Source organism: Entelurus aequoreus, linkage group LG16 (genome assembly GCF_033978785.1).
Source record: "Entelurus aequoreus isolate RoL-2023_Sb linkage group LG16, RoL_Eaeq_v1.1, whole genome shotgun sequence".
NCBI classification, from domain to species: domain Eukaryota; kingdom Metazoa; phylum Chordata; class Actinopteri; order Syngnathiformes; family Syngnathidae; genus Entelurus; species Entelurus aequoreus.
The window spans coordinates 46,964,516-46,979,903 of NC_084746.1; the positions used below are offsets into that span (position 1 = coordinate 46,964,516).

At 41.5% G+C, this 15,388-nt stretch overlaps 1 protein-coding gene across 1 annotated transcript in view; it reads left to right on the forward strand.

Annotated features, from left to right (window-relative positions):
* The first annotated feature begins 4,898 nt into the window (after positions 1 to 4,898).
* The window catches only part of LOC133631216 (zinc finger protein 629-like), a 40,917-nt gene continuing 30,427 nt past the window's right edge, over positions 4,899 to 15,388 (forward strand). The window contains exons 1-3 of the mRNA XM_062023374.1: positions 4,899 to 5,348; positions 13,674 to 14,171; positions 14,242 to 14,898. Coding sequence (XP_061879358.1) covers positions 5,111 to 5,348; positions 13,674 to 14,171; positions 14,242 to 14,898 — 1,393 coding nt within the window. The 5' untranslated portion in view covers positions 4,899 to 5,110. The remainder of the gene's footprint in view (positions 5,349 to 13,673; positions 14,172 to 14,241; positions 14,899 to 15,388) is intronic.

The window sequence follows — 15,388 nt, forward strand, 5'->3', positions numbered from 1 at the left end:
GGAGCAGTGAGCAGCAGCGGTGGCCGCGCTCGGGAATCATTTGGTGATTCAACCCCCAATTCCAACCCTTGATGCTGAGTGCCAAGCAGGGAGGCAACGGGTATGACTCGGCCGGGGTTTGAACTCACGACCTTCCAGTCTCTGAGCGGACACTCTAACCACAAGGCCACTGAGCAGGCCAGTAGAGTATATTATGAAGTTTTAACATTTGAAATAAACAAACAGCTCTGTTGTCTTTTTTAAAATGTTCTTACATTGTACAGAGGGTGACAATATTGTACAATTGTCATACAGTATTTATCGCATGACTGGCAATGCTAAATTGAGATGCCAAAACATATGACTTATGACTAGAAATAATAATAATAATGATAATAGATTTTGTTTGTAAAAAGCACTTTACATTGAGTAAACAACCTCAAAGTGCTACAGTGTATTAAAGAAATTAAATAAAAATATAATAAAAAATAATAAAAATAATAAAAACTAGAACAGCCAAATAGCTAGAACTAGTATGCATATATCTAAAAAAAAAAAAAGGCTTTTTTAAAAAGAAGGGTTTTTAAGCCTTTTTTAAAAGCATCCACAGTCTGTGGTGCCCTCAGGTGGTCAGGGAGGGCGTTCCACAGACTGGGAGCGCCGGAGCAGAAAGCCCGGTCGCCCATTGTTCGTAGCTTTGTCCTCGGAGGTTGGACGAGGTTAGCCTGTCCGGAGCGGAGGTGTCGAGTGAAGGATTTGGGGGTGAGTAGTTCTTTGAGGTAGAGGGGGGCAAATAAGATGTTACCGAACGGATAGAGTCTTTAAAATGGCTCTTTTAACTGAACAATCAATATGTGTCCATGCACTAAATTAGTCCGATTTTTCAAATAGTTTGGCTCTCAATAAGCCTCCTACAGCCCACGGAAACACCTTAATCAGACCGTGTTCGGTTTTTGAAAAATCGGACTAACCCACCTGGATTATGCGATTGGAAACCAGGGGCCGTACTTATCAAGCTTCTTAGAATTACTCCTAAGAAGTCTGCTAAGAGTTGACTTAAGAGTAAATAAATTCTTCGCTGAAAGCTGCACTTAAAAGTTAGTTATCAAGCGTCTTACTCACACTTTCAGCGACGTGTAGGACTGAATCTTAAGTGTCACACTCAGAGCTGAATTACGACATTACTATGTGCCGTAAACGGAATTTTAGGTGACGTCATTTCTGTGTCCGTAGAAATGACCAATCACGAAAGGGAATCCGTTGTCTAAGAATAAAGAAATATCTTGGAAATATTTAAATGGACAATGGGAGTGTATATTTTGACAATAAACTACAAAATAATACAAAACAAACTAGTCCCCGCCGGCACTCACGCTACCGCTCCCTCTCTTCTCTCGCCCACACACTCACTGACGTCACTCACCTCACGGCCACACACATACGCTACTGTCATAACATTTTCTTTCCAATTCATTAATTAGGCAACTAATTTGAAACTGGTGTGGGTGGCTCTATATATACTAGCCCACTGCAGCCACATGCAGAAATCAACAAGGAATCGAAAAGTATTAAATCTGTGACAAAAATAATATCCGCTCTGTCTAAACGATACCGTTTGATCAGCTGCTCGTCATCAAAAAAAACCAAAACATTGTTCCGTTCCCTGAACGTTCGCACACGTCTCTCTCGCCTCAGTGCCATCCCCTGCTGGCAACTCCTAACCACTTAAGACACCTCTGAAGGTCTCTTAAATATCGTGGAGAGTAGGAGTGATTCTTAGACTTAAGAACGTTGATAAAAAGCTTTTATTCTTTAGTTTGAGAGTAGGACTAAATTTCGCAAATTCTCAGGACTTAAGTGTAAAATGGCCCTCTAAGAAGCTTGATAAGTACGGCCCCAGATCTCTCAAAGGGGGGTGTGTGCAGCCGCAGAGGACCATTTGTAGTGCATCGATGGGAGGAAAAAAAAAAAGTTTAATTTATTTGAGAAGGTAGCTAAGAAATGTAGAACACCGGCATAATTCGGACTCCCCAACGAAATACGGATGAGATGAAAGATACCGAAACAGGTATATTAAAGGCGAATAACAAAGCGCTACACAAACCTCTTCACGCTGCATTTGTGCACTCCAAACTGATTAACTTTCCGTACAGAACAATAACAACCTTCTTCTAGAATAGTATCAGTCGGGGAACGAACGGTCTTTTCCTTCGGATTTAAAACTCCCTCCATCAATCCACAGAGCCTTATGAATAAACGTTGAGACATTCAAATGGTTTTTTTTCCATGATTTTCGTCCGAAAATTATTTCTATAAAAACTCTTCTACTGATCTTTTTTTTTTACATCGGACCCGCATCCGCCCCGATACATGCTTGTAGCACAATGCGAGATCATTTCTTGATGCTGTCTGCTATTTAACACCAGCATAGCCATTAGAGACACAATATTTGTAATCTGTGCCAATATTACAGCGGACGTTTGTTAAAACAAGTTGTAAGGATCCGCAATGTGACGTCGTAGGTCAAGAAAAGCAATTAATTTGTCCGCGGTAAAATTAATCAGCGCCCCCCAGTGTATGGGAGGCACACTGCTTATGACCAATAGTTGGATTAGAGCGCGTGCATGGACACCTGGGGCCGTACTTATCAAGCTTCTCAGAATTACTCCTAAGAAGTCTGCTAAGAGTTGACTTAAGAGTAAATAAATTCTTCGCTGAAAGCTGCACTTAAAAGTTAGTTATCAAGCGTCTTACTCACACTTTCAGCGAAGTGTAGGACTGAATCTTAAGTGTCACACTCAGAGCTGAATTACGACATTACTATGTGCCGTAAATGGAATTTTAGGTGACGTCATTTCTGTGTCCATAGAAATTACCAATCACGAAAGGGAATCCGTTGTCTAAGAATAAAGAAATATCTTGGAAATATTTAAGTGGACAATGGGAGTGTATATTTTGACAATAAACAACAAAATAATACAAAACAAACTAGTCCCCGCCGGCACTCACGCTACCGCTCCCTCTCTTCTCTCGCCCACACACTCACTGACGTCACTCACCTCACGGCCACACACATACGCTACTGTCATAACATTTTCTTTCCAATTCATTAATTAGGCAACTAATTTGAAACTGGTGTGGGTGGCTCTATATATACTAGCCCACTGCAGACACATGCAGAAATCAACATGGAATCGAAAAGTATTAAATCTGTGACAAAAATAATACCCGCTCTGTCTAAACGATACCGTTTGATCAGCTGCTCGTCATCAAACAAATCCAGAACATCGTTCCGCTCCCTGAATGTTCGCGCACGTCTCTCTCGCCTCAGTGCCATCCCCTGCTGGCAACTCCTAACCACTTAAGACACCTCTGAAGGTCTCTTAAATATCGTGGAGAGTAGGAGTGATTCTTAGACTTAAGAACGTTGATAAAAAGCTTTTATTCTTAAGTTTGAGAGTAGGACTAAATTTCGCAAATTCTCAGGACTTAAGTGTAAAATGGCACTCTAAGAAGCTTGATAAGTACGGCCCCTGGACTTCACACGTAGGTGTGAAAATACAAAAAAACGAACTATTTGAGAAATCAGACTAATTTATTGCATGGAAACTTAGTGAATGAGAACTTTTGCAGTTGAAAGCCTTTCGTCGGCGAGCGTTTATTTTCATACATGTGCAGATGCAGAGTAAAGCTGCATCAGTGTGTCAGCTGACTGGTGATTGGACTAGACCAGAGGTGTCAAACGTACGACCCGAGGGCCGGATCAGGCCCGCGAACAGGTATTATCCGGCCCGCGGGAGGAGTTTGCTAAGTATAAAAATGAACCTGAAATTTTTGAATGAAAGAAAACGCTGTTCTAAATGTGTCCACTAGATGTCGCAATAGCAATTATTTATATCTTTGTAGATGATGCTACATATGTACAAAATAAACCACATGATGTTCGTCGAGGAAAATCCTCAAACTACATAAATAATATACTGTAATTTGATTTTGATATAATTTTTTTAATCTTGATTGAAAATTAACACCAATGATTAGACTGATGAATATTATCACATAATTTATTCAGAAAATATAAATAACAACAAATAAAGATGGAATACTATTAACCGCAGCATGTAAGTGTAAAAAGACAAACCCAACAACATTATGATTTGTACATTTCCAGAATGTGCTTGTTCTATTTTTAAACAAAGAAAACAATCTGAAGTTGTCTTTATTTTTAAGTTATCGTGCCATGATTTTACCAGTCCGGCCCACTTGGGAGTAGATTTTTCTCCATGTGGCCCCCGATCTAAAATGAGTTTGACATTCCTGGACAATAAGTGCGCGTCAAAGGAAACGTTGCAGTATTTAGATTCACTTTTCTGCTACAAATGTTCTAAAGAGGTTATTTAAAATAGTTTTGTGCGTAAACACACCAAATAGTCAATTCTGTATTCACATTTTTATCATGTACTAATTTGTATTGTGGTTTTATCTGTACTTTTTATATACATTTTATTATTTCTTATTTTGTGTATTTGTCTGTGTTGTTCAAATGCGTTTGAGCTACAAAAAAAAAAGTCAAAATAATAATGGGAATATGACACCGCCTCAGGGAATGTTTTCAATGAAAACACAACAACAACAAAATTATAGTCAATTATTTCAGAATAATTCCCACCATTAAGGTAACAATAGTGTACATTGAAATTATTTTGGTCCATGTCTTATCTTATAATTGTTAGCAGTGATTATGACTTTTAAAACAAAAATACTGTTTAGAGAAAAAAAAGACCTATAATAAGGAGCAGTAAGGAAAAAGCTCCTCAAGATCCGGCTCCCTTTAAAAGAGCCATGAATCCCATCTCGTCACGTGACCGAGCGAAGTGAAGACGAACACGGTTGCGACTTTTCTCGCTGCTTTACGGTACTGCTGCCACGACTTCCGCCCGAAGCCGCGCTTTGTTTACAGTGAGCTACTTGCTAGCCTGCTAGCTCAAAGCAGCGTTCAGGATGGCCGCGCCAAGCTAACGGTCGACCACTCCTCTGCGTTAAAAGATTCTACAGGCGGCCACCTTGGAGCCTTAGTAGGGGGGCTTCTCCAGTTATTACTTGTTGTCGTTGTCTGGCCCGCACAGCCACCATGTCGACCGGCGTGGCTCTCCACAACCAGATAGGCTCCATCATCACCGCTATGTGTAACGCCGCCGCGGCTCAGATCGCCAAAGTAGTGGAGGACGGCATGGTGGTGCTTCGACTGGAGGTGTCCCAGCGGGAGCATGAGATCAGGAGGCTGAGAAGCAGCGTGGAGGTGCTACATGGCGAGCTGAGAGCCGCCAGACTCACGACGGGCCTGCGAGTGCAGCCCCTCGGCTTGAATGGTGATGTAGACCCCACTGTAGATGCACACTTCACATGGAGCTACTTTTTACTAGTAGTAGTTTGTCTGGGTCGTTTAGACCTGCATGGCTTAGAATAAACCTCAGATATAGTAACAAAATCACAGGTTATAAGACATCGAGGCACGTATACGACTTATTCAAATCAAAATGCTTGCTTTTACGTGTTTTTAGCTACTAGTAAATAACTTTTAACGTCTCTATTTACTTATAGCACGCATGCGTGGTGTGAAAAGATTCACACATTCTTCACTATTGGTTCTAATCTGATGTTTTAAACCTATGTTACACTGTCAAAACATAGTTAAAGATTGTGTACTTGAGATGAGCGCACTTCTGTTTTTTGGAATATACTCTACAAAAGACATGCACCTGGGGATAGGCTAATTGGCAACACTAAATGGGCCCTAGTGTGTGAATGTGAGTGGGAATGTTGTCTGTCTATCTCCCCCCCCCCCTCCACACCCCTGATTGTAAATAATGTAAATAATTCAATGTGATTATCTTGTGTGATGACTGTATTATGATGATAGTATATATGATAGTATATATCTGTATCATGAATCAATTTAAGTGGACCCCGACTTAAACAAGTTGAAAAACTTATCCGGGTGTTACCATTTAGTGGTCAATTGTACGGAATATGTACTTCACTATGCAACCTACTAATAAAAGTCTCAATCAATCAATCAATCAAGCGTTGGCCCTGCGATGAGGTGGCGACCTGTCCAGGGTGTACCCCGCCTACCGCCCGAATGTAGCTGAGATAGGCTCCAGCGACCCCCCCGCAACCCCGAAAGGGACAAGCGGTAGAAAATGGATGGATGGACTCTACAAAAGTTAGTCAAAGATCATCCATGTGAAAGGAGCCCATTTCTGTGTCTAAAGCCCTACCGCAGAAATGTTGGTCAAAGATTGTTTACATAACAGGAACACTAATGGTTTTAGGAAACATTTTCTGGATCGTTTAGACTTGCATGACTTAGAATACACCTCAGATATAGTAACAAAATCACAGGTTATAAGACATCGAAGCACGTATACGAGTATACGACTTATTTACGGAATCAAAATGCCTGCTTTTACGTGTTTTTAGCTACCAAATAACTATTTTAACATAGCACGCGGGGTGTGAAACGATTCCAAAATCCTTCACTATTGGTTCTAACTTTGCGTGTAAAGTTAATGCAAGGCCCTGCGATAGTCTAATGTTAAAGAAACAAGAACCCTGCAGTTTTTAAACTGTTACATTGCAAAACAGTAGTCAAAGATTCTTTATGGGGCGGCGTGGCGAAGTTGGTAGAGTGGCCGTGCCAGCAATCGGAGGGTTGCTGGTTACTGGGGTTCAATCCCCACCTTCTACCATCCTAGTCACGTCCGTTGTGTCCTTGGGCAAGACACTTCACCCTTGCTCCTGATGGCTGCTGGTTAGCGCCTTGCATGGCAGCTCCCGCCATCAGTGTGTGAATGTGTGTGTGAATGTGGAAATACTGTCAAAGCGCTTTGAGTACCTTGAAGGTAGAAAAGCGCTATACAAGTATAACCCATGTATCATTTATTTGATAGGCGCGGTCTGATATTTTAAACCTATGTTACACTGTCAAAACGTAGTTAAAGATTGTGTACTTGAGATGAGCGCACTTCTGTTTTTTTGGAATATATACGCCACAAAAGCAAGTCAAATATCATCCATGTGAAAGGAGCCCATTTCTGTGTCTAAAGCTCTACCGCAGAAACGTCGGTCAAAGATTGTTCACATGACGGGAACACTAATGGTTTTAGGAACCTGCTGCAAAAATGCTAGTAGTAGTAGTTTGTCTGGATCGTTTAGACTTGCATGGCTTAGAATAAACCTCAGATATAGTAACAAAATCACAGGTTATAAGCAGTGTTTCCCATAAACTGCCAAGATACCTGCGGCGGTGGGGGCGTGGCTATGTGCGTGGTCACCATGACATAATCGAGTAATTTGCATAATATACTACAATGATATGATTTTCTCTAAAAAGGCTCAAAAAATGTATACTTACTAATTAATAACAGTTTTGTTTTAAACAAGCGTCCATCCATCCATCCATCCATTTTACAATATAATTACAACACTTTATGTACATATTTATATACAGATTTGAACAATAAGTTATTCACTGAAATATATTTATTAATTGTGGTTCTTACAAAAAATATATCTTATAAAAATATAAAAGCTAAAATGTCTCTTAAAGCTCTGCCCCTTTAATTAGTGCATACTAAATAATTTAACTTTAGCCTACTACTACAACCATATTATTTACCAGCAACATAAAGTGAAACAGAGGCAGAGGTGTCCTGCCACAGTCAGTAACAAATAAACAGAAAACAGTAGTGGTGGTAGATAGACAGAGCTTCATCAAACATCTGATCCACTGAACAAAGAGCTCCAAAAATCTTGATCCTACACTTCTCTTTTGTAAAGTAAATCTGAACAGCCGATATGGGCATCTACATCAACTATATGATTTGCCTGAGAAGCTGGACAGGACAAAAAAAATAAAACATTTTTTTTTTGTGGCGGCCTTAATTCTTTCGTGGCGGGCCGCCACAAATAAACGAATGTGTGGGAAACACTGATAAGACATCGAGGCATGTATACGACTTATTCACGGAATCAAAATGCTTGCTTTTACGTGTTTTTAGCTACTAAATAAGTATTTTAACATCTATTTACTTATAGCACGAGTGCGTGGTGTGGAACGATTCACACATTCTTCACTATTGGTTCTAATTTTGCGTGTAAAGTTAATGCAAGGCCCTGCAATAGTCCAAATTTTAAAGAAACAAGAACACTGCAGTTTTAAGTTACTTTGCAAAACAGTCAAATATTCTTTATTTGACCAGCGCGGTCTGATGTTTTAAACCGATGTTACACTGTCAAAACATAGTTAAATATTGTGTACTTGAGATGAGCGCACTTCTGTTTTTTGAAATATACTCCACAAAAGCAAGTCAAATATCATCCATGTGAAAGGAGCCCATTTCTGTGTCTAAAGCTCTACCGCAGAAACGTTGGTCACAGATTGTTCACATGACGGGAACACTCTAATGGTTTTAGGAACCTGCTGCAAAAATGTTGGTCGTTTTTTTAATGAACCAGTCTGATTTATGGGCTGTATTTGTCCTGTCAGTTTATTAGTCTTGTTCTGTCTCATTGCAGCCCTTAACTTGCGTCTTAATAAAAAAAAAATTGTTTTTCTCTACTTATTTCCAGAGATAGGACATGCACCTGGGCATAGGGTGTTTGGCAACACTAAAATTGGCCTTAGTGCGTAAATGTGCGTGTAAATGGTTGTCTATCTGTGTTGGCCCTGCGATAAGGTAGCAACTTGTCCAAGGTGTACTTTGCCTTCTGCCTAGATGCAGCTGAGATAGGCTCCAACAACCCCGCGACCCCAAGAGGCAAAAACGGTAGGAAATGGATGGATGGATGAAGACCCTCATAAGGGATTTTTAAGATGGTTGATGATCCATAGTAATCCATCATGGCAGCCTCTAGCTAGGGTTGTGCGACATAGACAATATGCAATATAAATTAAATCAACTGACTAACAATAGAGCTTTATATTCTTTATATTGTGATAATGCATGTTGATGACGTATTCTCAGTCAGAAATCCTCGCCTCCATGGCCGCAAAAAAACAACTATCATCACTGGAAGACAAATAATAGCAGAACATGCTACACTACACACTGTAGGAGGATACAATAAGGCCTGTTAACTAAAGTTGGGAATCTTTGGGCACCTCATGATTCGATTACGATTACGATTCAGGAGCTACGATTCGATTCAAACTCCATTATTAATGCATCTTTAATATGGGTATATGGATGCCGTTTTACATTTGTTTTTGTTTCACTAAATACGCATTTATCACTTGCATCTTTAAAAAAAAAAAAAAATTTGGTATAAGAAACAGTTAAATTAATTCCCACATTTATTATATGTGTGCAAAACTGGAACATAAGTGCCCTAAAATAAAAGGAGCTGGTCGGATCTCTCGGTGAGGTGGCTCGCTGCAGTCAGTCAAATTTTAGCGCTGTCTGCATTACTTTATTTACAATAAATAAATCGATTATTGACGTTTACTATAATCGTCCATGTCCGAATTGCGCCTCTTCTAAAAAACGATTATTTCCCCCACCTCTACTGCTAACAGCTAAGCTTGAGCTCTTGAATGTAAACAAAGGTGGGCAGATCGAAATAAATATCGATGGTAGCAATACCAAATATTGTGTCCGTATATGGGTGATACTAAAATAATTGGATCAATATTTTATTAAATCACAAAATCTTTTGTTGTTTTTGTTATTGCTTACAAATCTCAGGAAATAAGTCCTTGCACACAGAATGGCGCAGATCAAAGCCAATTACTTGTATTCTGTCACGTGATTTCTTCCCGGGAGTGAAAAACAATGGTTGTCAGGTTCAAACACTGATGACATCTATTAAACAAGACAAGAAGCAAGGAATTAAACAGAGACAGAATTAAATTTGGCTCAATTGAGGAGAAACGGGGCAGCACGGTGGAAGAGGGGTTAGTGCGTCTGCCTCACAATACAAAGGTGCTGAGTAGTCTGGGGTTCAATTCCGGGCTCTGGATCTTTCTGTGTGGAGTTTGCATGTTCTCCCCGTGACTGTGTGGGTTCCCTCCGGGTACTCCGGCTTCCTCCCACCTCCAAAGACATGCACCTGGGGATAAGTTGATTGGCAACACTAAAATTGGCCCTAGTGTGTGAATGTGAGTGTGAATGTTGTCTGTCTATCTGTGTTGGCCCTGCGATGAGGTGGCGACTTGTCCAGGGTGTACCCCGCCTTCCGCCCAATTGTAGCTGAGATAGGCTCCAGTGCCCCCCGCGATCCCGAAGGGAATAAGCGGTAGAAAATGGATGGATGGATGAGGAGAAACGTCTGGGGTGTACTCTTATACAGTCTCCACCATCTCTGACGAAAGATTGTACGCCTCCTCTTTTATTTGGACTTTCCCTGATTACATGGCAACAGCTGTTTCTAAGGGAGGGGGGTCGTAAACAGCCATGCCTTTGGTTACAAAGCAGTTCAAAGAAAAGGTCTTAAAACAGTTCAAAGAGGTGCCTGGAGCTTGGGCAGGTCCTTCTTTCTCTCCGCTTTGTAGATCTCGGGTCAAGACAAAATCTTTCTGTGGATTACAATAGAAGAAAGAAACCGACGCCTTCATGTCGCTTCCCATTGTACACAGTGGAGTTTTACAAGCATTCTGCTTGGTAGAATCAAAGACAGCTTTTGTCCTCTCGCCGGGAACTCATGGAAACACAAAGTTTTATGATAACTTAGATACAATTATTCTGACAATGGTGGTCAACCAAGCCAAGATGGCTGTTTTGCAGCAAGCAGCGCGCAAACTCTCTGAGTACGCGAAGGGCCAAGATCTTCCTGCAAAAAGCAGTAATGAGCATCAAACCATGCAATTGAATAGATCCCTGTACTTTTCCAGAAAAGATTTTGTCGAGTGATATCAAGGATTATCTTTTGGTGGAGTTCCGAGATATATCGAACTATCTTGTGCTCCAAATGTCAGTCTACACGACAAAACCGATGGAAATTTGGAAAAGCATGTAGGTCTACAAGTTATTTGTGTGGCTGGGTCAAGAAAATTGGTATCAAGACTCTCCCAGATAATCTCGCATCGTTATAACTCAGGTAAGGTTGCATTCCATGATTCTTAGAACGTCGCGTCTTGCGAGGACGCGTCTTTGTAAACAAACTGCTCGACTAGCACTCGACAGCTACCGCTAGTGACTGCATATCCATTCAACAAACTAACAATTTCTGAATCGTCACCATATTTGATTTTTGTTCTGTTGTCATATGTACTCGGACACAATTTGTGTACAAAATAAACAAGAGGGGAAACGTGGAAGTATCTTTCCTGACAAAGTATCATTGACCCTGACTTTCTAGTTTCTGTTTGGTAAAAAATAAAATATAAACAATATCAAAATAAAACTTTAACGGGAAATACTAAACGAGTAAAGTATATTTAAAATATATCAAACAAACCTTTTAACGAAGTGGTCACTGCAAACTTGTGCGTTCTTCGACACTGCGCTCTTGGACTGGAGTGCGTGCCACTTTTATCGTTGTCTTTCGCCCTTCTTGATTACCGTATTTTTCGGACTATAAGTCGCAGTTTTTTTCATAGTTTGGCCGGGGGTGCGACTTATACTCAGGAGCGACTTATGTGTGAAATTATTAACACATTACCGTAAAATATCAAATAATATTATTTCGATCATTCACGTTAGAGACTAGACGTATAAGATTTCATCGGATTTAGCGATTAGGAGTGACAGATTGTTTGGTAAACGTATAGCATGTTCTATATGTTATAGTTATTTGAATGACATTTACCATAATATGTTACGTTAACATACCAGGCACGTTCTCAGTTGGTTATTTATGCCTCATATAACGTACACTTATTCAGCCTGTTGTTCACTATTCTTTATTTATTTTAAATTGCCTTTCAAATGTCTATTCTTGGTGTTGGGTTATATCAAATAAATTTCCCCAAAAAATGCGACTTATACTCCAGTGCGACTTATATATGTTTTTTTCCTTCTTTATTATGCATTTTCGTCCGGTGCGACTTATAGTCCGAAAAATACGGCACCTCTGAAGAAACGTTGATCTTTTTTTGCGATTTGAACAGTTCGTACAGCTGAAAACAATGCAAGCATAGAGGCATTTTTTCTTTGAGAAAGGCTAAATGGCACCTCGTACCCGTTGAGAACAGACGCTGGCCTGGCCACAACGCATACTTGATGAGCTCGACATGACGTCATGTAAATCCAAGCAGTATATTGATATTGTTACCTCCGCCATCCATCCATCTGATCGTAATTGTGATCAAAAATGTAATCATTAAGTAATCCTGTCAGTACCAGCATTGGTATAACCAAAATCGACCCTCCTTGGTATTGGTTTGATACCCAAATTTGTAGTATCTCCCAAAACTAATGTAAATTATCCAAACAGAAGAATATGTGTTTGTGACAGTCGCTTGCTGTCGTGCTGGTTCCAGGGACCACCAAGGAAGGACATTCTGGCGAGCAGGTTTAGACTTCTTTTTATTTTTCAATAACAAAGTCTCTTCCGGGTTGCTTTTCAGCCTTTCCGTCTGCTGCTCGCTCTTCCGCTCCAGCTTTTCAGCTTCTTGCGTCGTCTTCTTCCTTGGGCTCTTTTTCGCTCTCGCTCGGCATCCGCTTCTCGTTGGCTCCGTCTCTTCTCTCCGTCTCTCTTCCCCACGTTCACGGCTGCCGCCCTTTTATACAGTGCGAGACGATTATTTGATTGTCACCAGCTGGGCAATCCACGCACTTGATAATGTTTGCGGCGTCGATCCCGGCGCGGCCCGCCTCGCCGCCGGCTCGCAGTCCACGCCTCCTCGCCGCCATCTTGGAGCGGGCTCCGGTGTGCCCTGCCTCGCTGTCGGACTGCCGGCCCCGCCTCTCCACAGTGTTTATTACATTTTAACAAGTGTAGATAGAACCATGTTGCAACAGAAAGTAACCAGATATTAATGGTGCATTAGCAAGTAGATAAATAATCATTTTGAAAAAATAATACAGCAGGAAATGACACAGTACAGTGTTTCCCATAAACTGCCAAGATACCTGTGGCGGTGGGGGCGTGGCACCATGACATCATCGAGTCATTTGCATAATTTACTACAATGATATGATTTTCTCTAAAAAGGCTAAAAAAATGTATACTTACTAATTAATAATAACAGTTTTGTTTTAAACGTCCATCCATCCATTCAGCCATCCATTTTACAATATAATTACAACACTTTATGTACATATTTATATACAGATTTGGACAATAAGTTATTCACTGAAATATATTTATTAATTGTGGTTCTTACAAAAAAATATATCTTATAAAATATAAAAGCTTAAATGTCTCTTAAAGCTCTGCACCTTTAATTAGTGCATACTAAATAATTTAACTTTAGCCTACTACTACAACCATATTATTTACCAGCAACATAAAGTGAAACAAAATGAATGTGTGGGAAACACTGCAGTATGTTAATTATCGCATATGTCAGCAGCCAACTTAGGAGCCTTTGTAACCTATTTGAAATGCTTCTATTATTGTTTATAGATACCAAGTATATTGCAGGAAGCTGCAATATATACTGTATATCGCAGTATACATTTTAGGCCATATCCCCATCCCTAGTAGCAGCCAAATGAGTGACAATGTGCCTACTTTTATGTCCACAGAGAGTCTGAGCGCCTCTGAGGCTGAGAGGGCGAATCCTGAAAAGGTCCTAAGTGACTTTCCGAATCATGACGTACCTGTAAAGCGAGAACCCCAAGAAGAGGATCAATGCGGTCGACCCGGACAGCTTGTAGAAGAGCAGAACCGGTATGAAAATGCTGACGCTGAGTGGAGACGGCGTCAAAACCCGCCCAGCAACCCCTATGTAGCAGCTTCCGAGTCTCCCATGGACATCCGGCAGGCCGCACCGTGTAGCAGCTCGTATGGCCGCAGTCCACACCGCAACCTGTACAGCACCATGCGAAGGAGGATGGTCAACCGCTTGATGTTCAAGAGAGGCTTTGCCTGTCCGTTCTGCGGCAAATGTTTCGAGCACTCTGGAAACCTGGAGAGGCACAAAAGGATTCACACGGGAGAGAAACCGTTCCGCTGCGAGATCTGCGGGAGACGCTTTAATCAGAAGTGCAGTCTCAAGGAGCACATGAAGATTCACCAAAGATGTACGTTCCAACAATGAAATGACTGAAATAATATTAATAAGATAAATAAAATGTCCGTCTGTACTCACAGGTCTGCAGGTCACACCAACAGACGTCCAAATGGCGGCACAGAAACAAAACAGTGCCGACACGCAGCGGCCACCAACAGAGGGAGACAATCATGCCGCAGCCAAGCTGATTTCTTTGACCGAATCGTCCCAGACATCAGCTCAAGTCAAGCCTGAGCTGCTGGAGGAGAGCGTAACACTGCCAAAAAGAGAAGAGGTGGACACTAACGGTCAGCAGAGATCGCCCAGGTCTAATGGCCCGACCAATAGCGAACAAGCAGAGAGATCAGCACAGGATGCCATTTCCTTCCCAGGTGGTAGACCGTTAGTCTCGCCACACGCGGAGTCTTCTTGCAGCACCTTCACCTTCCCAGGGAAATCTTTCGGAGAGGTCAGCAACCACATGATGTCACAGCCACCATATGCAACGCCGGGAGTCTGTCGGATAACCGACGACGCTGCCGCCGAGTCCCAGAATGGCACAAGCTCCTTCTACCAGACGTCCAGGCCGAAGAAGTGCTTCATCTGCTCGTACTGCGGGAAGATGTTTGTGCGCGCCGGACACCTAGAGCGCCATTTACGCATCCACACAGGCGAGAAGCCGTACGGCTGCGACATCTGCGGCCGCTGCTTCAACCAGAAGTCTAGTCTCAAGTGTCACATGAAGACTCACAGAAACGGTACGTGACCGATGCCGCGGGATTTTAAAAGTTAAAAACGCATTAGGGGTGGGACGGTACACCATCTTCATGGTTCACAACTAGAGATGTCCGATAATATCGGCAGTCCGATATTATCGGCCGATAAATGGTCTCCCCTAGAAGGGGGGGTTACCCACATATGCGGTCCTCTCCAAGGTTTCTCATAGTCATTCACATTGACGTCCCACTGGGGTGAGTTTTCCTTGCCCGTATGTGGGCTCTGTACCGAGGATGTCGTTGTGGCTTGTACAGCCCTTTGAGACACTTGTGATTTAGGGCTATATAAATAAACATTGATTGATTGATTGAAATGTAATATCGGAAATTATCGGTATCGGTTTCAAAATTATCGGTATCGGTTTCAAAAAGTAAAATGTATGACTTTAAAACGCCGCTGTGTTCAGAGCGCCAATAAACCTTAAAGGCACTGCATTTGCGTGCCGGCCCAGTCACATAATATCTACAGCTT